The following is a 24662-nucleotide window of genomic DNA, read 5'->3' as shown; positions in this document are numbered from 1 at the left end:
CACGTAGCATCCAATAGCTCCTACCCTTCTGCCCCACACCTAGTGCATCTGAAGATGCACTTCCAGCTTGACCTGAAACAGCTCACTGGTTTTTTTGCTCCTGATTTTGCACAATGTTTGCTTATACACTTCAGTCCCATCCGGAAATTCATTTCTAATCTAGGCCAGGTTTCCCATCTGTTTGCCCAGGTATCTCACTCCTCACTGGAAGAAGCTATTCCAGTCATGAGGCTGCAGAACACCTACTGGCACAACAGATATATCTTCTGTTGACTAAAACATAATTTGCTCCTCTTAAATTTTTCTCTAAATTAAATTAATGAAATTCATTTTGTAACATTACTATCTTTGCAATTTTTTGCTGAACTCCACAGTGGCGACTGTTGTGGTTTCTTGAGAAAGACTTTGAATGAAGCAATTACAATGGGGTCTAAGGAAAATGCATGATCCTATGAATTTTAATAGCAAGTCTAGGAAATTATATTTGAAAATTGCTAGCTGTAGTGAACAATTAATCTAGAGCTACTGCAAAGTTTCAGTTGGTTGTCCAGAAGACACTAACTGTTTTTCACTGCTGCCTGTATCATTTGTAGGATGCACAGCAAATCTCAGATCTGACCCAACTTCATTCGCTTGGGTTAATTTGAATGAGGTGTAAAAATTGTTTAGTTAAGTTTAATTCCTAAAGAGCAGATGCTTTCTAATCTTTCTTGTGAAATATCTGAAATCCTGTACCATTCCCAAGGTTTTCCTAGAATTTAAGATCGTTGAAGGTGCCACAGCCTGTTTTTATTCACCTGACTTCAAATCTCAAAATTTCTGTAGTCCTGGTAACAGCTGTAAACATAAATAGTGTACCCAAATAGCTGAATAAATATATTATGTTTTGTTTTGTTAAACATTTACGAATATTTACATAAAAACCGAGGTACCAACAATAAAGAACAGTAATGCTGGTAGACCCAATGTCATTTCCAGTGGAACCAGTGGAGCTATTCTCAGTGATCACCAACTTCCCAAACAAATTGATAATAAAATTTTAAAAATAAGAGGAACACCTTTGTGTTTGAATTTGTTTGCTTTTGACAAAATTTCACTGTTAACAGTCTCATAGTTTGATTTGTGTATCCCAGTTAGTATTGGGAAAAGGTTTGCCAAAACAACTTTGCAGGATTGATCCTACTTGACACAGAGATGAGAGAACATATTTCTACAGTGCTGCCTTATGCATACATTTAAGCAGTGATATCGAGGACAGGATTTTTATCCCAAGAGATGAGGAATTAGCTTGAGTATAGTTTCATGGGCCCATGATTTTGTTTAGACAATCTCAAATATTATTTTTCTTTGGCAAAACCAAAGGAGGCAGAGGCGTCATGCTGTGGTCTCAGCACAAAAATGATTCCTTGCATTTTTCTGAGCTCATTTTCCATCCTGAGTCCTAAATTTCAAAGAGGTTTCTAGTGATTCATACTTCCAAGGAAAATACACTACAATTTAAGCAAGTTGGGTTGGTAAATAGAAATTTGTCATTTTAAAATGTGACAAAAATGTCAATTTTATTGGGGAAATACAGACTAACTATATTTCCTAGTGAAAGAATTTGGAAAAAAATAGGATACGGAGGCTGAGACAATGCCACTGAAATTCCAGAACGTCTTAAGCCACAATTTATTTTTTTTCTTCCCCAAATATTGAATAGAAGAAACTTGGATGATTTTTTTCCCCTCTCCTCTAGGTGATAACAGATCTGATATGTTTGGAAAGCAATCATACACACACGTTTGGGCATGGTTTTTTTCTGTCTCATGGACTATTTATCTGTGAGTCACAGACTTTTTATTTTAATGTGCTTTTGAGGAAGAAGCACTTAGGATAATCTTACTACTGTGTAACAAGGCTTCCTAAAATGCTATAGCAGTCTTCAAAGAGTGCTAATAAAATTTTGTAACACAGTCCACCATTGTGCCTTTTGTATAGGTTGCATTTATTTATTTATTTTTTTTTAGGAAAATTTGCTTGAGAATAACTTAGTTTAGAAAAATGTATTGAAAATTATAAGTGGAAGAATGTTAAAGGTTGAAGCTCTTAATCGGCTTACTTTGCAGGTTTAGGAGACTGACAAAATATACCCAAGCAATCTTCCTTTGCATAAAAATATTGCACTGCATTAGAGGTATGTTGATATATTACAAAGCTCAAAGGTTAAGTGGTAAAATGTCAACTTTCGGTCCAATCAGACTAAAAGACGTTGACTGTGAAAGCAGTCAAACAAACAGTACAGCAAAAAAACACTACCCAGCGTTCAGACTGGATTACTCAACTGTACCTGGTTTATTTTGTCTGTTTGTTGCATTTTAAGGAAAGCTGAAGCTATCAATGGTTATGAAATATTATAAATATTTCTGGTAGAGAAAGATTACTGGCTAAATTGCAGGTTAGGCTAAAAAGGTGCAAATGCAATTCAGTGTATGAAAATGTCTGGAATGAAATGTTAGTATATATCTGCAGCTTGTCATACGTATAATTCACCACTGTTCATTCTCATTGTTCTTTCATACCTTTCTGAGCCCTGGGTCACAAGGAAGAGAAACTGATGGCAACTTGAGAGGCTGTTTGTTTCAGCATCTGGGTGTTTTGTTTTCTGGATGACTTCTCCTTTTTTACAGCCACAGCATCTATAGAGGATCATAACTGAATTTTGTTAATAAGAATACTTTGAAATCACCAGTACAGCATTCACTAAATCAGCCATAACTGCACTAGATAATGCTGTCAGTGCTGAGTTTGTTTTGTAAAAATTATTGGTATATTGATTGTCAGGCTTCTGTGCATTATCAGTTGTTACTCTGATACTCCACAGACCTGTCAAATAGGTTTGGGCAAATAGGGAGATGGAGTTATATATCCAAATTCCCTGTTACCTTGTAGGTAGGACCTACTGGCTGTTACAGACACTGAAATAAAGCTACATGATTATCTAAGCATAGTCATTATAGGTAGGTCTAAAAATCCCATCTGTGTCTGAGCTACCATAACACATCAAGAAAACTCTTTTAACAGGCATGGTGTAAAGCATTCTGTGTTCCCTAGCATAACCATAGGCTATCAAAGATTTGCTCCACTTCTGTAGTGCTGATGAAGTATGTTGTGTATAAAACAACGTAAGCCATACGATGGCGTTAGCAGTTACCTCCTTGTAAAGATTAAATGAATAGACAAAAGGAACAAATATCTAGCATATCCTAAAACTGCTTTCTTCTGCTTCCACAAGGCACCAAGGAGCAGTCTAAACTAACACTGTCCTCACTCTAAAAATGTTGGCATAGGGTCATGATGTGGGATAAGGTAGAGCTAGGGAAAGTGTTTTAAAAACTGTTGAGCAAAGCTGTAGATTACAGTAGCACATTGAGCTGTTTCAGTTTGTATCCGAGACTCAGGGAGTCTCCTGTGACCCACTGGTTTGAAGGCTTGAAGGAATTAATTGGAAGGAATCTGAGGAATTAGTGGAATTAATGACATAAAGTTGTGCCTTGTATGCCATATTTCTCTAGACTTGCATGTGTATATTACTGTAAATGGTCTTTCTGATAGGCTTGTCAGAACATCAAAATCAAATAAAAATGCTGGTACACTTACTATCAACTTGAAATGGGCCATGAGACCTAGGCCTTCGTTAGGAGTATTTCATTAGTTTAGTAGTGAATAATAGATACTTCTCCAATTACTTCATATTCATATTGAGTTGTTCCTATTGACTTGTTGCACTCCGGATTAAGCTATAAACTGCCCAGAGCGGTTACATTTTTATTTAAGACTTTTTAAAAGCCTTTTGGTTCGTTATAACCTCTAATTAGAGTCTGGAGAAAGAGTCACACACTCTTCTCTAAGAGAAATTCTTTTTAATTTAGCGAAAAAAATAAGTTATTTTGGCAAAAGATTTTTACAGGAGTAAAATACAACCAAGAAAAAGCATTTCACTAAAACATTCAACACAAAGACCCATTTCATAGGAAACACCCACTAAAACAATCCATATACCAGCTTTAGTAAAACACAGTTCATTGGTTTTAAGTTACCCACAAGAGAAGGAAAAGAGTAACAGAATAAAACATTAAAAGGGATAAAGAGAGAAGAGAGAGAGAAAGGAGAGGAGAATAATTACCAACAAGATTCAATGATTCACATCGTGCTGGTTGGAGAGGGAGTGGAGAGAGGAGAGAGATCACATGGAGTCTCGTGTATTTATAGAATTCAGTTTTCCCTCCCAGGCAGGTCAGTGCCTTCCAGGCCGGGGTGAGTTGTGCTGTAGCAGTCACAGGCTGCAGGGGTGTGGGGTGGGTGGGCTGCCAGGCAGCTCTGCCTTGACTGACAGCCTGGCTGCAGGGCCTTCAGCTCTGCCATGTGCTCTGTGTGGGCTCCAGGCTTTGCCTTCTGGCTCTGTCATGAGCCCTCAGCACAAGCCTGATGTGCAGGCCTTACCATGGACCTGCAGGTCCAGACCCAGCCCTTCCCCACATGCACACACACATTCACAGTGAGTTGGTTACAACCCATATCAATAATTCAGTGAGATTTGGATCCAGGATCTCACACTTGTTAGGAAAAAACTAAATATAGACAAGTTTAGAAAAACCACAATATAATAAACCCCAAATATATAAAGAATTATGAATATATAATTTGCTGGATAGATATTATATGGTCCTGAGGTATCCTAGAGTGGTTAGGTGAGTATGAGCCTTTCCAACTCTGTTCTCGCAATCAGGATTTAGGAACGGTAGTAAAGGTTTGTGGTACCTTTAGTCAATTTGCTTAGTGTCTGAGCATCTGTCTCTACAATAGGGGTAACAATACATTTATTCCCTCAGAAGGCAGTGAGATTTAATGCCACAGAATTTGTGTAGGTCTAGGTAAATTTGAAGTGCTGGGTGAAACGGGGTAGATGCATGGCAGAAGGTCTGAACCCAGCGAGTGAAAGAGCCTTCATTCTGTTTTCTGATCTAATGAAAGCTAACTAGTGCCAATAAATTGAACTAGGTTTTTAATTGAGAAAAAATTTAGCATACATTCTGACTTCCTTGAAGTCTTATGGAACGGTAGGAGACATACTCATCTCTCCTCTCAGCCTGGAGCATGCCGGAGCAGAACTGAAGTTGTGTACTACTTTGCTGATGTTCCAGCCAATCCAGTTTCTTCAAACCCAAACAAATTAAGCCAACCAAAACCCTGTTGCAGAGAACAGCATGCAATCCAAGAGTGATATGTGAATTAATAATTTTATTTTATTTATTCTATTACAAGACAATTTGACATTCATCAGAAAACTCCCTTTTACGTGGTAGTGTTTGCTGCTTTGAGGGTGCAGCAGGTTTTGGCTGTAAAAGTTGCTTGTGAATTACAGTGATTTCCTGTCAGGTACTTTGTGTTGCCTCAGCCAGTATCAGACCAGTCTCCTGTGGTACACTGCTAGCTATGCACAGGGGTAAGCTCATTTCAGAAAGCCATCATTAAGCAGAGGCTGGAGGGGAGGGTGGAGGAGAGGGAAGGTTCTGCTGGAAACTAACATGGAGCTTTGGGCTACTGGCAGGATATGAAGGCGGGCAGCAATCCCTCTGTGTGGGGGGTGCCTTACACATGTTTCTGTAAACAGGTCTGTACAGGCTGCTGAATGTGAAGGCCTTCCAGGCACACAAAGCTTTCACACCGAGCAGCACAGCACAAGGGTGCTCAGTGGCGTGGATTTTGAAGGTTACATTTGTGTTGGCTGCATTCCTTGTTCAGAGAGTAATAAGGGCTGAAGACCTCAGGCTGTCACGGGGTGGTAGCTATTTCAACTTGAAGACGTGTAGCTGCCTGAAAACAGCATGCTTTTGTTTTGCTTTGTTTCTTTTTTTCTTCTGGTGGAAGTTTTAATTCATTGTGAAACTTTTTAAACAGTTGGCAGGGATGTGAATAGACACTTCTCCAGAAGACTTATGGAATAGAATTGCATAACTTTGTACTTTTCCTGTGCAAAGCAGAATAAATTCAATATAAATACAATTGATAGTCTCTGAAAGATACCTTAATTTCTTCCAAATCTTATTTATACTCCATGAAATCTGATAACTATAAAATGAGCTCTGTTTCTATGAATTGCTTCACTGATGGAGGAAAGAGGAGAAGCTTGGGTAGAGGTATCATGGCAAAACAGGAGCTCTAATAAGGTTGCAGCTAGCCAGCAATGTGTGCTGAACAACAGGTCCCTAATCTTTTAAAAGGTGCTTGTGAGCCTTCCAGAGAATTGTGCTTTCTTATTTCTGTGCTGTTAGACTGTTTATTGCCTTTTGTTTCCTGGATGTGATGAAAATAAGTACAGCTGAAAATAGATGCAGCTGAAATTCCTCTGAAGCAAGGCCAGCACTTGTTGCTACATTGCATGTAGGATTAGGAAGTGTTTCTCAATAGATTTCCAGTGGCTTATGTGTATATATCTTTATTTAGGAAATTGTGCCAAATTCTGGTAACATTGGTTGAAATGTGAATTGTAACAGTTCTCAATCAGGCTAGCTGCTATGTTGTATCTGAAAATAGCCATCTACTTCCCTCTAACCTGTGTATCACCATTACCAGCCGATGCCTCTGTCATATTATAAACAAGACAGCTGTAATTGGTACCTTGTCTTTCAATTGATTTAGATTAGCAACAGTTGTTATTGCCTATTTCTTTTGCCTGCATTGAAGACACTTCATGCTTTCTTTGTTAGCTACAACCAAAATAGTTCACATTTTCTAAGAATGAAGATATGTATATATATTTAATCTCCTATCATTATAACAGTTGTGATATAAATTGTTTGATTTGGTCCTGGAGCCCAAACAGAGCTGTCTCAATTGTGCAGAGGGTTTTCACAGTAAAAGCTGCTCTCCTGCAAGGTGAGCCCCTCACAGTGCTGTAGTAGCTGTCTTCAAGCACTGCAGTAGCTGTGGGCACTTTGAAATTCTCTCTTTAAAACTCTTATTTTGTTTAGGGGCTCTTGGTATTGCATTCAGACTTTTCCTTTTTCTGTTTCACCAAAAATGCTCAGTTTTAAGCAAGTTTTCTTGTGCATATTAGGTACAAGTTCTGCTGAGGTCTTGGAAAACTTTTGACAGCTTTTGTGGCTACTGATACTGAAGAAAATCTCCCTGAAGAAACAGAAGTTGAAGAAAAAGCCAATTCAGTGGGTAGCTTAGATGAAGATCACAAATACCCTATTACTATAACAGATAGTGGTAGTTTAGTGTTCTTCCTTGAGCAGACTGTTGCCAGTCTCGAGGAGCTGTAACAGGTTTTCAAGGAGAAGGCTGTGGTTCTCTCATCTGTTTGAAGTATGCTGTTTCACCCCAGTTTTCTCACTGTTCCCTTTTTCTGTTTCCAGAATTGCTGGAAACAGCCCATCTGGCTTTGTGGTACTGCTTGGTATACTATCCTTTAGCTAATGCCTCCAGAGTAGTCACTATTGTTTCAACCCGTTACTTGAATGCCGCATTAAAAGCTCTGTGCTTCAGGGAAAGGGAGAGATACCTTCTCAAGAATCAGAACTAAGATTGTCTAGGGATCAATAAAACTTGCTTTCCTTCTCCTCCAGCGTGTAGAGTCAGCATCCCAGCCACACTGTCACTTTTACTTGGTGCTCTCTAGTGATGTTGCTTGAGTAGAGTGAAAACCACAAAATACATGGACCGATAAGGGTGGAGTAATTTGGGATTATTGCAAGTGTCCTTGTGCTTGCTTTTCCAGCTCAACAGGAAGCCTTTAATAAGAATTTTCCTAAATAGTGTTGCATGCAAAATGGGGAATTCTGCTCCATTCTTTTAACAAAGAGCCATTTCATGAAACAGTGTGTTTTTTTGCCTCTTGGTAAATTCCAGAAGACTTTTTACCTTTGCTGGTTACTGATTGATAGTTCTGTGCTGAGCTCCCTTTAATTTTGCAATAAACTAACAAGGAGACTAAGACCACAAGTTTACAAAAAATGGCTTATTTACTCAACTGGATTTACAAGGATGACAAAGTCAGATTTAGTAGCTTCAGTGTGGTCTAGGAAGGGCAGGAGGAGTACTTGAAAAATTGTACTGTGTAAATAACCAAACAAAAAATAGTTTGCTTATTCTTCTGTGTGAAGTTCTTAGGCCAACAATCTCCCAGGACCTGCAGGAACTTTCTCCATATGAAGGAACTTGGCTATTCCCAATAAATAGGAGTGTTAGAAGTTTAGGCACATTAAATTAGTATTTTTACTTTTCTAATGTGCTTCCGGAAAACTGGCATCTGCTGAAATCACATCAGTGGAAGGTGACTCTCTTTTTACAACAACATACAAAGAAGAGGTAGAGGGGTGACTCCAACAAATTATTCTTTGAGGAACTAAGGAACACTCCCAAGTCAAGTGCCCTTGTCCTTATGGGGCTTGCCAGAAATTCCCTGGGAGCATCACACAGCTGGTACAACCTAGGCCAGAAGGTTCCTAAAAAACCTGGATGACAGCTTTATGGAACAGGTGTTAAGGGAACCAACTCGGAAAGATGCCCTCCTTGATCTGCTGCTTGTCAACAGAGTGGATCTCGTGAGCAAAGTGGACGTTGGTGGCCGTCTTGGCCACAGTGACCACGGAGTGATTGAGTTTAAAATTTCTGTTGGCAGGAGGAAAAGTGCCAGCAAATCCTCAACTCTGGTCATGAGGAGAGCAGACTTCAGGCTGCTCAGGGAATTAGTAAGTAAGGTCCCCTTACTTATTTTACTAAAAATATTTTCGCAGGTGCTGGGGTCCATCAGTGCTGGTCACTTTTCAAACATCACCTCCTAAGTGCACAGGAGCAGGCAGTTCCCAAATGGAAGTCAAACAGGTGAGGCAGAAGGCCAGCTTGGCTAAGCAGGGATCTTCTCTTGGAAATAAGGCAAAAAAGGAAGGTGTATGCCCAGTGGAAGCAAGGGCAAGTGATGTGGGAAGAATACAGAGATGCTTCTTGCTGCTGTAGGGAGAAAATTCATGTGGCCAAAGCTCAGCTGGAGTTGAAGCTGCCAGAAATGTGGGGGACAATAAAAAGAGTTTCTTCAAATATATTAGTGGCAATAGGCAATATAGAAATATCATCAACCCATTACAGGGTGAGGATGGTCACCTCACAAACAGGGACAGAGACAAGGCAGAGATGTCTTGTCTCTTTCTTTGCCTCTGTCTTCAACATGGATGATGGACCAAGGGGGTCTCAGTGCCCTGAACTGGAGGACCATGACTGCGAGAATGATCAACTCCCAGTCTATCTTGAAATTGTGCAGGATCTGCTGTTCAAGCTGGATCCCTGCTAATCTATGGGGCCTGATGGGATTCATCCTGGAATCCTCAAAGAGCTACTGATGTCACCGCGAAACCTCTCTCAATGATTTTTGAGTGGTCTTGGGAATTCCAAGAGGTCCCAGCTGACAGGAAGCTGGTGAATGTTGTCCCAGTTTTTAAGAAGGGCAAGAAGGAGGATCCTGGAAACTACAGGCCTGTCAGTCTCACTTCAGTGTCTGGTAAAGTTATGGAGAAGATTATTCTGAGAGATATTGAAAAACACCTGAAAGACAATGCAGTGATTGGTCACAGCCAGCATGGCTTCATGAGGGAATAATCTTGCTTATCAAACCTGATTTCCTTCTGTGACAGGGTAACCCACCTAGCTGATCAGGGGAAGCCAGCTGATGTAATCTTTTTGGATTTCAGTAAAGCTCTCAATACAGTCTTTCACAGGATCCTTCTGGACAAACTGTCCAGCCCACAGCTGGATAAACACATCATGTGGGGGGTGAGCAATTGGCTCATGGTCAAGCGCAGAGGGTAATAGGGAATGGGGTGACATCAGACTGGTGACCTGTCACTAGTGGGGTTCCACAGGGCTCCATCTTAGGCCCTGTGCTCTTCAACATCTTCATAAATGACACAGAACTGGAGTGGATACTAAGCAAGTTTGCAGATGACACAAAACTCGGAGGAGCTGCTGACTTCCTCAAAGGCAGGGAGGCCCTGTAGAGACCTCAACAGATAAAGGAGTGGGCAAACACCAACCCTATGAAGTTTAACAAGGGAAGGTGCCGGATTGTGCACTTGGGATGGGTCAACTCTGGGTGTATGTACAAACTGGGAAATGAGATGTTGGAAAGCAGTGCCACAGAAAGGGACCTGGGGGCCCTGGTCAATGGCAAGTTGAATCTGAGTCAGCAGTGCCCTGGCAGCCAGGAGGGACAACCCTGTCCTGGGGGGCATCAGGCAAAGCATCACCAGCCGGCTGAGGCAGGGGATTGTCCTGCTCTGCTCTGCACTGGTGTGGCCTCACCTGGAATATTGTGTTTAGTTTTAGGCACCACAATATAAGAAAGACATTAAGCTGTTAGAGAGTGTCCAAAGGAGGGCAATGAAGATGGTGAAGGGCCTTGAGGGAAAGCCATATGAGGAGTGGCTGAGGTCACTTGGTCTGTTCAGCCTGGAGGAGACTGATGGGAGACCTCATTGCAGGTACCGATCTCTTCTCTTTGGTGACCGGTGACAGGACCTGAGGGAATGGCATGAAGTTGTGTCAGGGGAGGGTTAGGTTGGATATTAGAAAGAGGTTCTTCACCCAGAGGGTTGTTGGGCACTGGAACAGGCTCCCCAGGGAGGTGTCACAGCACCAAGGCTGACAAAATGCAAGAAGCATTTGGACAATACTCTCAGTCACATGGTATGACTCTTGGGGATGGTCCTGTGCAGGGCTAAGGGTTGGACTTGATGATCCCTGTGGGTCTCTTCCAACTATATTAACAGCGTTGTTGACTTCTGGATTAATCACAGAAGAAGCAATGACCTGTCTAAAACATGAATGCTATTTTCCTTGAGAACTTCTTTTTTTCATCTTTTTCCAAGTATCAGTACCTATAAAAAGTGGCAAAGTGATCAGAAGAGTAGGTTGTGGGGTTTTATAACATATCTAAAATTAGGAACTTGAAAATGTGTTCCCACTGTCTCTTTGTGTTTATCTCCAAGTTTTCTAACTAAGAAGGATTCTTCTTTTTCTCATAACGTTTCTAATGGTTAGACAGGGTTATTTTACAATCTCAGTTTGCTATGCTGAAGTAAAGATTTGAAAAGATTGGGAAATTGTGTGGTCCATCATTTGTGTAGTATTTTAAGTAGTAGACTTTTTCTCAGAAAGGGTTTTGAAATCTGAATCTGAGTGAATTTATAAAGTGTTTGTAATTCTGTCAGAATTGGAAGGCTGAGGACTGTAAATTTTCACTTGTTAAATAACTAGCTTGACCAATGGCAAATGAATAGGCTCAAAGGTTAAAGGCAGTGGTTCGCTGAACTCCATAGCAGACTGCATGAGGCATGTTTCCAGTGTTACTGAGCTGTTTAGCTGACCTTTTCGTCTTTTTTCCCCTCTTTTAGCAGGGGAGGGTGTTTTATATTCATGCACAGTCATTGACTAGAGAGGCCCTACACACTTCATTCATCACGAAGTAGAAACGGAAAGGAATAGCACAACTTCCTTACCTGTTGCACATGTCAGGACGCAGTTGTATGTGTGGAGAGATGTGCTGTTTTTTATGACTCTTAGTGGTAATGAAAACATTTTGTTCCATTAGTTCATGATGGAAATAGGAACTCCTCTTAAAATAGTATGTATTTTTAAAATACAATGCATTTTAAAATATTATGTATTTCAGTATTATAACATCAAAATACCATGTAGCAATATTCTCACTGTTGAGTGTTCTGCTGGAAGATAATGAACATGTGACTGGCTTTGAATCTCTTAAGAAGAAGCTGTTCTTGGCTGGTAATGATGTCCAGTATCTGTCAAAAGGAACCACAACAGAGGCAACTTTTCCTCACCTACTTAGCCTGAGGACTTGGCAGGTCTCTTGTACTAAACAGGTTAAATCTGATCTGTATCTGACAGATCTACGATGAAAAGTTGAGGAAGTACTATTGCTAGTTCAGTGCAAGGCAATCTCTAGTAAGTCTGCCTGGAGTTGCAGCTCCAGCATGTTTCCAACTGCTGTTTAGCAGTGAGAGGTGGTTTCTTTCAAGTGTGGCATCTATCAGACCAGAGGGGGATACTCTAGCCTTCTTTTTGGTGGTTTTTAAGATATGGCATCATTAACATCAAAACTAGCATTGTAGTTTGTGCACGCATGTATGAAGCAATGTGTGAGACTCAGCAGATGCTGTCCATGCACAAATGTGATGACTCATCAGAAAGTCACACAGCTGTTTCACACCAGATCTCCTTTGTCTGCCTGTGTTTTCTCTCCAAATCACACACAAGTTTAACCATTCCCTCAGACACTTATTTGCAACTCTCTGAACACATCAAACCATTTCAAAGGATAGCAGAACAGAGTGTAAGCGTATCTTTCAGGTTAGTGAAGGAGACTTTGGGGGAAAAATTATTATTTTCTTTAGATGTGCCACTGGAATCACGTGATACCAACATTCAGGACTGCAATTTGAATGCCTGTAGGACTGGGGACTGCTGAAAATGTAGGGTCTTGTTTAAATGGCACTTTTCACTGCCAAAGTGTTTGTGACCAAAGTTTTACTCGTGGAAAAATAAAAATGGCACTTTCCAGTAAGGGCATGTGGTTGAAATTTTGATGATAGATGTACATATTCAGAGGAGTTTGCTAAATCTGACTGGAGCAAAGGTCCAGCATGTTTTCTTTTGTTAGTGACCCGCGGCTTGTTTGATCTAGTGAGAGTTTAGAGTAATCTGGATACTCTCAGAGTGAGGTTCAAACTGTATTATGGTAGGTACACAAAGATATAGGGATGTCTCTCTGTCTGTCTGTCTATCTGTCTGTCTATCTATCTATCTGATAATAGGTGTAACTATACCTGATAGAAGAATTTTGCAGTAAGTGAGGCTGCAGAAGTGTGACAGGGAATTTGATACCAAATTTAGTGCTTAGCTAACAGCCTCTTGGCTTGTACTTATGGGAGAACTGAATCTCTATGTTGGTTCTGCAGGCTTGCAGTAATGAAGAATAATTTGCAGTTAATTCCAAAAGAAGCATTCTGTGCATGCATATGGCTTCGTCTCAGAGGAAGTGTGCTTATCCAAGATAGTATTTAAACATGTATTTAAGCAAAAGTTTAACTATCAGTGAAGTTATGGAGCCAAGAATATGCTTAATTCCCATCCCTACATCTAGAATATTAGTACTGAATGGTTATTGAAGGATACATCAAAAATTGAAATCTAAGTTCAGAGGCGTAGCTTGAGTTAAACATAAAGGGGAAGAAGATTTTCAGTCCTACAGCTAACAATGCTGTGGAGTTCCCAGTTAAAGAAGAGGGCAAAAATCTGAAAGATTTAGAAAAAAAAGCAGTTGAAATATTTTTGTTGTTCATTTTTCTTTCGATTTTTTTTTTAAGCCTTTAATTTCCTTTGAAAGAAAGCAATATGAAATATGGTATGCTTAAGTATTTTTTTCTATTAAAAATGTTCCTTAAGCTTCGTAATGTTTCTTTAAAACGTGGTGCATAAATAATAAAATACATGATGACACAGTACAGAGATTATCTTGGCAAAGCCTGGCGTGACTGAATCACAGAGCTTGACACTTGTGAATAATGTGATCATTGCAAAAGTGTGCCAATGAAAGCTTCATACCTCACCAGTACGTGTGTACAAGTTTGTTAGTGCATTCTGTTTCAGCACATTTTCTAGTACTGGATACCTTGGATAACTGAGGCTGTGGCTTTTTTGACATGGTGAATACAAAGTGAGAATAGTTTCAAGAAGGAAGGGTCTCACATCCTATTCCTTATCCCTACTGACTCTTGGACGCCTACTCCTTTCCTTTGCCTTGAACCGGTTTTGGTGCTCAAGTTATCGCAAGGACGAATTAGCTCAATAAAATGAAAGATAAGTACCGTGGCAAGAATAAAGGAAAACATGACTTTTTTCTTCTTTGTTATTAAATTGAATCATCTTACCTTGATACCTTATGAACAGGACAGCAAGGAGTTGTGTGTACCAGGCCCTTTGCTGTCTGCTTACAGGTGCATGCAGCAGCTCAGGGGGGAAACAGCAGGGGCATGTAATGTGTTTCTTGTGTGTTTGCTGTTGGCAGTATTGCAAAGTGTACCTTAAGAACCTTATCCAAGGTGTATGACCAAACAAGCCTGTTACTTACCATGTTTGTGTGCACTGCAGTCATCATAAATGCCCAGTCCCAAAAGGTGCACCCTGGGGTTAAGCTTGGCAGGGTGATCATGGCCAGCTGAAGTTTGTCCACAGCTTGTAGTCAATAGCAGAAGAGCATGAGGAGCATCCCTATGGAGTTCTAAAGGTCTTGAACTCCTGTTGAGTAGATGAAGATTTGACTTACCCACTTTTCAATTTAGTCCTCTTGATACAGTGCATAAAGCTCTGAGACACCATCGTGCTGTTTGCAAGCACAGATATGGGTGGGCTGATGTGAGCAGGGAGGTGGAGTTGTAGTCTTGGTAAAGGTCTCACACTCCATCACATTGTTGGCAGCTCGTGTCATGCTGCCTGAAGAGGACACAATATCCCACAGCACCATCACTCCAATTAGAACTCTGCGATCTCACACAGCTTATGTGGGATCTTGAAGTAGAAAAAGAAAATGAGGAGTATGTTGTATCATAATGCTGAAAGTGTTAGAAAGCAAGAGGAAGCCATGATCAGAGGGAAGGAGGAACAATGGAGGGAAGAGCAGAGAAATTCCTCTTCCTTTTAGCAATGGTAAGATATTTATTCCAGTAGCATCCACAGAGTAGCATGTAGGATTCCTTTCTTTCATATTCCTGTGTCAAATATAGCTGAAGACGGACCATTAATTTCAAAGAGAGTTTGTTTGGAGCGGGGTCTGTTCTCAGTGCAAGTAGAAGGATCATTTTTCTTAAAAAAAAAAAAAATGTACTGTTATTGTGGATAGTGCAGCTGCTTAATGATCCAAAGCATTATGAGATAATTGTGGTTTCCTATGCTCTTCCCTCTGTGGTGTTTGCAGTGTTTGCCTTAATGCTTTCTGTTACTAGAAAACAGTACATGTTTAAGAGCGCAAGAAACTGTTTATCCCTTGCAAGCATGTCAGTTACACGCGTGCTACACTGAGTGGCTCAGCTTGTGCCTACCCTTCACCGGCAGGCACGGGTAACCCGTGGAACCCCATTCGCGATGGGGATCGGGGATTGCAATTCTTCCCCGTGAACGAGGAATTCCCAGTAAGTGCAGGTCATAAGCTCAGGTTGATTAAGTCTCTGCCCTTTGTACACACCCCAGGTAGGGGTTGGTCGCTTCTCCCAGGCAGCTATCAGTAAAACAGGAGGGCATGGTCTTAAGCTGTGCCAGGGGAGGTTTAGGTTGGATATTAGGAAGAAATTCTTTACAGAGAGGGTAATCAGGCATTGGAATGGGCTGCCCAGGGAAGTGGTGGATTCTCCATCCCTGGAGGGTTTTAAGACGAGACTGGATGTGGCACTTAGTGCCATGGACCAGTAACCATGGCGGTGTTGGATCAAGGGTTGGACTTGATGATCTCGGCGGTCCCTTCCAACCCAGCTGATTCTATGATTGCTCATGCTGTCAGAGGAGAGCACTGTGTAGGTACTACAGTCTGTTGTTTATCAGAATCTTGTGATCCTGAAAAACACTCAAAAATCCTCTTGTGTAGAGATAGCCCTGTGACATTTAGTAGTTTTGCGCTTCAGAGCAATGGGGGTGGATCCCTACAGCACCTCTCTCCATGGCATTTTGTTTCAGCCAAAGGAAGGAAATGTGTAAGTTGTCTGGAAATTACTAGGGAAATAGAATTCCTATTTGCCTATGAAGAAAATGGTGGTTTCTTGTAAGGAACATCAAATTGTTCATGGAAGATGAACAAACGATGAATGAAGCTCTTCAGAACAGTAGTTTCATTTTAGCTGGCTATATTTATCAACATCCTGTTGTTTAGTATTTCATCTTTTTAACAATATTCCTTTTCCTCCACTTCTTGCAAATATCTCTTTCAGTTTCTGCAGATAGTTCTGAGTGTTGAAATTGCCTGCATGCTATGCCTGGAGGATTCCAGTCCTGGGCTTTTCTCTGCCTTCCAGTAGCTGTAAAAATTCATTTCCCTTCACCCTTTCCTTCTCTCTTTGCAGGTTATCTTGACAAATCAGATTACCACATCGCTGAGCAATGGCCCTGCGATCCAGGCAGACCTGGTGTCTCCAGCTGATGATTTGTCCCTGTCTGAAGGTAAGAGATCCCTCTATCAGAACTGAAACTCTACACTGACACAAATCCATACTGTAATTTGCAGCCTTCTGTTGAAACACAGGGGTCTGAGAGAGTCAAGTTAGCAAGTCTTGCCTAAAAGAGTCTGGAAACAAAATTATTTTTCAGTTTCTCTGAAAATCCATTTATAAATAAAAAGCAAATATGTGGACTAACTAGAAGGATCTGACACTTTCTGGAGCCTAAGAATGATTTTTTGACCCATGTCAGTTCCTCAGTGTTGTACTGTCTTGCGCATGCGTTTAGAGTATTATTTTCTCAGTCTTCTGAACCTGCTGCAAGAGTAGATACACAGGCTAGGCTGCAAATTTCACCTTCTCTAATGATTATTAGTGATTCCAAAGAGAACCAACTGGTCAGAAAAGAAGGAAAGCAAATACTCGGTCCTGTCTCTTGAATTATGCTTGTCTGGTTTTCAAGTACAGTGCCTCAGACTGCATCTCTATGTTGTGTGAATGTAATAGGAGGGGTTTTGTGATGCCATATATTATTTTACATCTTCAAGTTTGTTTTTTCTGCACAGAATTAGAGGCAGGCATGCTCTTTTTGGGTACTAGTGAGGACTCAGTGTGCTAGGAAGAAAAGTTAATTCTAAATCAAGATTTGCAAAGTAATATAATAAGTTCAGCTTTCCCCACTTGCAAAGAATAGTCAGAGTACCCTCAGTCAGGGACAGATGCAAAAAGTTTCTTATTTAGAGTTCAGTTCATGCATAGACCCAAATGTATGATGTAAAGCAATGTTTCTCTTTCCTGCAAAGACGTGATAATTGCATGTGGACTTTCCACTTCGTATAACATGCGTATTTCTGCTCTTTCTCTCCTTGCTGCACTTTCTGATGATTCTGATCAGCTTATCTGTGTTCTAGTTGATCACAAGCCCTCTTAAGCTTCTCTGACTTAACACAAGTGCAGCCTGGTGGCAAAAACAACAACCAAAAAAAGTGGTTAAAACAGACATTACTTCTGCAACTCATTTCAGTGGACAAGAGAAAGAGGTTGAGGATAGGTTAAACAGAGTGTCAAAGAGTAGCAAGTAACTTCAGTGCAATGCCTTAACACTGATTGCTGGGTTTACTTCATAATTTTGTCAATAGGAGCTTGGTAAAGCACGGCTCATTAAATCATTTTGAAATTGCACTTGTAGCTGTGGTTGGCTCTGTCCCTTGACAAAGTATCTCTGAAGTTCATTGCTTGGATACTGCTCCTTACCTCTGTCAGAAAGAGTTGAAATTTGGTAACTAGATTTGGAAGAGGAAGGCATAATTTTTCACCTTTATGATTTCTTGGCATGAAATTGTGCATCATCTCATTAAATGCTCTTGATCACAGTACTTGTGGTTTTCCTTGTCTTTTAGAGTTGCTATGTATGAACTTTCTCTGAAAAGAAAGGCATAGCTGACTCTGAAGTTGAAGTAATAACAAAATATATTCTCAATAAAACATATTTTCATCCCGTGGTTAAAATATTTGAAGATACTTTGGAAAAAAACATGGACAAGTTGCAGTCTTTCTAAATTTCCCAACAAATATGAAAGATTCTTAGTCCTGAAATCAGGACTATGCAAGAGATGGTATAAAGATTTTTGTAGCAGTTACAGGTTATTAATGAAGCTATCATGTTTTGCCTAAACTACCACCATTATTTTTCACCTTTTAACCCAAGAATGAGTTAAAATGTGTTGGTGCTGTGTGTGTGTTGTATTCTTTTGTTACTCTCATTCCTTGTTTTTAATTAAGGATCTGAAGTGGTAAAATGAGCCAGCATCACAGTTGCTGAAAATGGAAATGTTTGTTTTGCCACAGGACAAGAACAGTACAGTCAGTAGCAGTGCAGGCTCCTTCAATAATTCAAGTTTTATCAAGGGATAAAGGGCTGATAAACTTCTTTCCTTCTCTCCCTTCCTTCTTCTGTTGACTAACATTAACATGGCATTTCCATGCTGTGTTGTGTAATGGAAGAACACAGTGCATCTTCACACTACATAGTGTTCTCCCTGTGTCTTTCTTATTCGTAAAATGGCTGCTTCTGGGTTTCCATTTTTCATCACTTTTAACACGTGCTGTCTACCTATGAGAAAATGTGGAATTTCAGGCCCATTCAGCATTTGATTTCTGTGTTTATCTTGGTATCAAAAGCTACAAGTGTGGACAGTGTGTTTTAGTGGATTTTTTTAACATTGAGGTGTTGACCTGTCCTGAGAAAGTTCCCCCTTTTAATGTGTTTCTTGTTAGCTATTGAACAACCTGAAAGTAGCAATACTTTAATCTTCTGATAATTTTTTTTATACTTTCAGAATCCTAAATTTATTAGTCTTCTAGGGTTAGTGTGATATTCCTAATACTTACTACTCTTTTACAACTGTAGAATTTGCAGGAAAGAGTAGTTAGGTGAGTAGCCAAAGTGCTCGAAGAGGATATGTTGCAGGGTCAGGGATAAGAGGCCAGATTTGTGACTTTCTTACCTCATTGTTCCTTGTCACTCATCACCAACTAAAGCTGAATTTGAACCAGTGACCTAGATGTGAAAGGACCCATAACACATTATTAGTCCTGTAAGCAACTCAGACTACTTGGTTTGTGTATGTCTGATATGTTGTTTTAATCCTATCTGAAATCAGAGTCCAGTCACTGTAAATGGTTTGCTAAAAGGGTAATCTTTCTTAGGGAGAGGCAGAAATGAAAATTTCAAACTGAATGTGCTATTAGAATGAAGTGGAATGTTACAGTGTCTTTTGGTTTTGCTTCTGATTGTGCTTGAGAAGACAATTGCTTGGGTTATGTGTTAGATTAGTCAAGAAACCAAGGAAGCTGTTCATCTGATGTGTGACAGAAAGTTAATCTGATGAACAAGCTGAAGGGACATTGTCAAACTGTTTCAGGCTCAAAGGTTGTCTTCTGTAGAATTGTAATCTAGTGCATGAGAACTTGTGTCCTAAAAATATGTTAGGTTTTTATGAGAACATTAATGGCTTTGTAAAAGCAGTGCTGGCTGTAAAATCCCACCACTTATGTACCAGTGTAAGAATTCATGAACTGTTTGTTGGTAATTTTTATAGGAAATGGTTATGTCCAGCTAAATTCCCAGATCTGTGCATACTTCTGCTTCAAGACAGATAAAAAAATGCTTAGTTTGTTACAAATTAAAGTGATTAATAAAACACAAAAGTTTCTCTACCCATGGTCTGAGCTCTTGCATTCATTTGGCCTTTACATACTTGCCAGATTATCATCTGAAGGAGTTAAGACTAATAGTCCAGCTCCAAAATTCTCAGAGATGTAAGGCTGTCGCTTCTTCCCTGGGAAGCAAACTCAGTTTCTACTTGTTACTGCACCATTCTTACATAGCCATCTCTCAAACCATGTCATCACAGGAGATAGACTGGAGGATGATTGTGAACACTACTCTTTCACTTTCACTCTTGCTTTATGAAATAGTCTCTGTTTAGCTCTTCTGGTCAGAGACAATTTCCAGTTTGAGAAGCCTTAAAGTTGTTTTAGACTGCAGGGGTGGTCAGACAAGCCCAGGACTATCACAAGAACTAATGCTTTATTACTTAGACATAAAAAGTAGCTGTTACCCGATTAAAATTTTTTTTTAATAATTAAAAAAATAGATTTAAGCTGCATTAGGCTAAGTGAACGCTAGAAAGGGAATGTAAATGTACACAGCAAACTATTTTGCATGACTGTTAATGGATTTTTTAAACAAGTTATCTGTGTCTGCGACTGTACTATTTTTTTTATTTTCACATGAATAAATTTTACCTAACGTAAAAAGTCTTTAGAAATTAATTCTAAGCCTGTGTGTTAGAGTGCTAGCTGGACAGGGAAATTTGTGTGTTTCATTTGTGTGCTGCAAAGAGATAAGACAGTATGACCTACTTGAGGTCCCTTCTAGTCCACCAGTGCCTGTCTTATTAATATATCTGCCAGCTGCAAGCTCTAACTTCCTCTCACAGACATAAAAGCCAAACTCAGTCTTTCTTGGAAAAAGCTCAGGAGTGTGTTGGTATGAACAAGAACAGTATCCCCCTCACAGCATGCACAAAGTGTCAAGCAAAAAAATGAATGCTGTCTTGGGCTTCTTCAGTCTCAGCTAGTACTTTCAGATATTTGTTTGAAAAAGTCAGAATTATTTTGTGTTTAAAATTGTCCGTAAACTTGTGCTAGCTCTGGGGAAGCCAGTGTTCAGTCTTCTGCCATTTGTGCTCGTCAAGCAGTTTGTCATAGCATTGTATATTTTTAGTGCACAGTGTGAGCAATGAGTTTAGTCTGACCTTTTCAACTTTGTTGCTCTGATCTTGAATTCTTTTAAGCTGTTGAGCAGAAGAAGGCTTTCGTGTTGTGGAGACTGGAGAAAACTAAGCTGCCATAATATCTCCCACCCACAGGATTTTCCTACTTTAGCTTAGGAGCAGAAGATCTGAAGCTGGAATCTTTGGCTTCTCTTCCTTGCTTTCCCCTTGATTTCTAGTCATATTGTGATTAAATTGTTTTATTCTTCAAGCCTCAGTTTACCATTTTTTAAAGTTTGGGGTTATATTTTTATTCTTCAACTTTTTTTTGCTTTCTTAATATTTCAGGACATTCCTAGGGGGAAAATAATGAGTTGACCTCTTCACCTCAGAGTAAGATCAGTTCTGTAGTTTATTACTTCTCTCTCTTCAAATCCTCTTCTTTCAGTCCTGGTGCCAAATGGAGTGAAAACACTGAAGGAATTATCAAGTGAACTGAGGAGCCCCCAGAGATCAGAGGCTGTTGGTTGGTTTTGGTTTGTTTATTTATTGATTTATGTGTGCAATTAATGCTTAGGGTTGGATCTGCAGGTGACTTAATTAAAATAAAAAAGAATATCCTGTGAGAACATAAACTTACCTGTTTTGCAGGAACTGTGAGCTTACAGATCAAGCAGCTGTTAAAAAAGTTTCTAAAACACTTCCTCCTTGTAGTTTTAAAGCTAATGCAGAATAATGCATGTCCTAGTGAAGTGCTCCAGCATGATATGAATTTAAATGCTGTGGAAAGTATCATAACACTTTGGCATGTTTTAGGGCTTTAGTGTTTTAGCTGAATGCTCTGTAAACTGATTGCAGCCTGGTTTACACAATTTTGCTTGAAAGAGAAAAGTTTGTCTTGGATCATTGAAGCAGTATTGTTAGTTAATTATAATTCATTTTTGAATAGGACAATTCATAAATTAATATCCTATCATTTTAATATGAATCCACTCTGACTTTCTGAGACCCAAGTATTTGGAAATACCTACTAAAACCCTTTAATTTTGTTACCATTATATAATCTCTATCGAGGTTACTGGGCATGTAGAAACTCAAGAACCATGTGGCATGGTATATGTAAAGTCTTTTGACTGTGACCCCTCATGTGGATCCTGTGAAGCTTAATGAATTTTAAATATGCAAAAGGCAATGAGTACAAATAACACTAATGGTATTGCCAGATGATTTGGAAGATGAATTCCAACAATTACACCGTGTCTGTGCATACTAAAGAGTAAATTTCCCAACTGAGACTAGTGTGCAGGTGTGAATCCTAAAGGCTAAAGCACATACCTGAAAAGGTAAAGAGGGGACCTTATCAATATGTTTAAGTATCTGAAGGGAGGGTGTCAAGAGGATAGAGCCAGGCTCTTCTTTGTGGTGTCAAGCAATAGGACAAGAGGCAACAGGCAGAAACTGATGCACAGGAAGTTCCATCTGAATACGCAGAAGAACTTCTTTACTGTGCAGGTGACTGTGCATTGGAACAGATTGCCCATAGAAATTGTGGAGTCTCTCTCACAGGAGATATTCAAGAACTGTCTGGATGCAATCCTGTGCAATGTGCTCTAGGATGACTCTGCTTGAGCAGGGAGGTTGGACCAGATGACCCATTGTAGTTCCTTCCAGCCTTGCCTGTTCAGTGATTCTCTAATGGATTTCTTTTCTTGGTTTATGGCTTATGAAGGTAGGGAAGGGCTACAATATAGCATTTGCCTTCTACAGTTATAATGATACACGGAAGTGTAGTGAGATTTGCCTCTGTGTTTGCTTTGATATTAATTACTACTTCTCACCTGATGGTTTGGTTACCACTTAGGCACAATGCCAGCTACCCTCCTGTGATGGGACAGAACAGCTCCATGAGCCACAGGATTCTACCTCCAAGTCTGAGCCTTGGGCATTGTGACTTTAGTGTCAGAGTTGATAGAATTATTTAACTCACTGGTTCTCATTCATGTGAGCTCAATAATGGAACAGCTGGAATTGTTTCTTTCTAATCCTTTATTTTGGTGCTGGACTTCATGTCTCAGCTGTCTTTTAAGAAATTGTTCCAGCATAGACCCTGTAACCCACTTCGCCAGCCAACAGTGCTGTGGGAAGCCTTTTATTCCTTCAGTCTGTTCTGTCTTTGAGTTACTTCTCCAGCTTCAGACCTTTAATGAAAAAGATTATTAGCCCCACATACTCTCGAAAGTGAGAAAGGAGCTTATCTTCCTTCACCTACTAGAAGTCAACACAGTCCATCTACTTCAGGACAGGTAAACAGTGGGCACTGAAAAAAAGGGGTGACCTCGATAAAATTCATGAATACATGTGGGAGGGAAAAATGCGCCTCCTCAAAATACAATTTGATTCTTGTGCTTCCACTGTGTTTGTGTTTCTTGTAACTCTGTGCTCTTAACAGTAGTAGAGTCTGCCCCCCAGTGCTTCAGTGGAAAGAAAAAAGCCTTTCTGGTTGTTGAGAATGCCACAAGGAAGTGTACCATCGTTACAGGGCCTGGAACAAATGATATTAACCATTAGGGGAAATGATACTGTGATTGTTTCTGCACGAGGCAGGGTTGCGGTGGTATATGGAGCAGTTAGATTTCACAATAACAGTGGTCATGTTAGCCTGTACTAATTTTGATGCTATATTTCACTAAGTGGGAAGTAACGACATAATAACATCTAGCCAAATTTTAACGGCTTTTTAATCAAAAGATAAGTCTCTCAGTAAAACATTGTTACAGAGACTGTATGTGTCTATGGAAATGTCAAGCTGAATGACATGCATAATCACTTGATATAGACTATGGAAAGGTTGAAAACTCTCAGCAGGAACACTCAAAGACCTCTATATATCAGTTTAAGAGAATCTCCATTCATCATTTCCTAATTGCTATGATGAGAGAATACAAAGTTTTACTGCTTTGTTGTGGTTTCTTTCTGAAGACGTGATATGACTTACAATCATTAATCAACAATTTGTAATCCAGAAAGCCTTCAGGTACATTTGCTGGGAATCACTCATCTATGTAATTAGAAGCACGATAACAGAAGTGATTACAGTCATAGTTGAGTGGTTAGGAGTTACCACCTCTCAGCTGCTAAGTAACTTACCTTGACTGAAAAGAAGTGCGCTGAGTACGTGTTACACCTTCCAATGCAAAGTAGAATGGGTTTGCATGAATCCTGCTGCACACACCAGTTTATTCCTGTGTTCCTGTAACTGCAGCAAGCTTGAGAGCACGTATGCGTCAGTCAGTGAGTTTCAGTGGATGGCATATAGCCGTAAAGCATTGTAGCAAGATTGCAGTTGGTCATTTCCTTATGCCCTAAAAATGTTTAAAAATAAGATTAACTCATTCTACAGTGTGGGTGAATAATGAACTTTTTCTGTGGTCCTGCAAATCAGTGGTTCAATTCAGAAAAATGAGACATGGTTTGGCTCTAAATTCCTTCTGCAGTCCTACATTGCACCTCAGTGTTGGTGGAACTGCTCTAAACTAATTTATCTTTCAAATTACATTGTAAAAAATGAATTCAAGGGTAGGAAAGAGCTAAACAGCGCTTGTCCCTGTGCACAATGACCAATTAAATTCTGTCTTAACTCACTGTGGATTGTCCTTAAATCTGTACAGAGGTTGAGGAAAAAAGATTAAATTAATATTTATCATTGAGTAGCATTTAGTCCCATTTCTTCTGGAGTTTTATAGTACCAGCAATGGATCTGCCTTCTCATAGAACTGGGAAGGGATCAGAAGGATTTTGATTTATGGGAAAACATAACTATGGGAATCATATTTGTCTTGGGGCATTACATGAAGCATATGGCTCACCTGCAGAACTTGAACCAGTTAGAAGTGACCCTAGGTGCAGGTGTTATGCCAAAAGGGAAGGCGAGGGTGAAGGGACAGAGGATACTTTTAGAGTCAGTTGCCTGTGTTTGAGTTGCAGTTCCAGCTGGATTTCCTCTGGGTTTACTGCAGGATGTTTGAAAAACTGGCTCCTTGTTAATCTCAGGCAGCTTCTGTGATTGATGATTCCCCTTAATCGTAAAAAGAGCACATGGGTGTTTCTGCTTAATTTGTGTCTA

General features: G+C 39.9%; 1 protein-coding gene across 5 annotated transcripts in view; it reads left to right on the top strand.

Annotated features, from left to right (window-relative positions):
* Positions 1-24662, top strand: part of RAD51B (RAD51 paralog B) — a 408859-nt gene that overhangs the window by 153659 nt on the left and 230538 nt on the right. For all 5 annotated transcript variants that reach the window (XM_029964330.1, XM_029964328.1, XM_029964329.1 and 2 more), the window contains exon 8: positions 16167-16263. In XM_029964330.1, the coding sequence (XP_029820190.1) occupies positions 16167-16263 (97 nt within the window). The remainder of the gene's footprint in view (positions 1-16166; positions 16264-24662) is intronic.

This window comes from Manacus vitellinus, unplaced genomic scaffold (assembly GCF_001715985.3).
Source record: "Manacus vitellinus isolate BGI_N305 unplaced genomic scaffold, ASM171598v3 scaffold_6_pilon, whole genome shotgun sequence".
In the NCBI taxonomy this organism is placed as follows: domain Eukaryota; kingdom Metazoa; phylum Chordata; class Aves; order Passeriformes; family Pipridae; genus Manacus; species Manacus vitellinus.
Note: the sequence above shows the minus strand (reverse complement) of the source record. Positions and strands in the feature narration are given on the sequence as shown.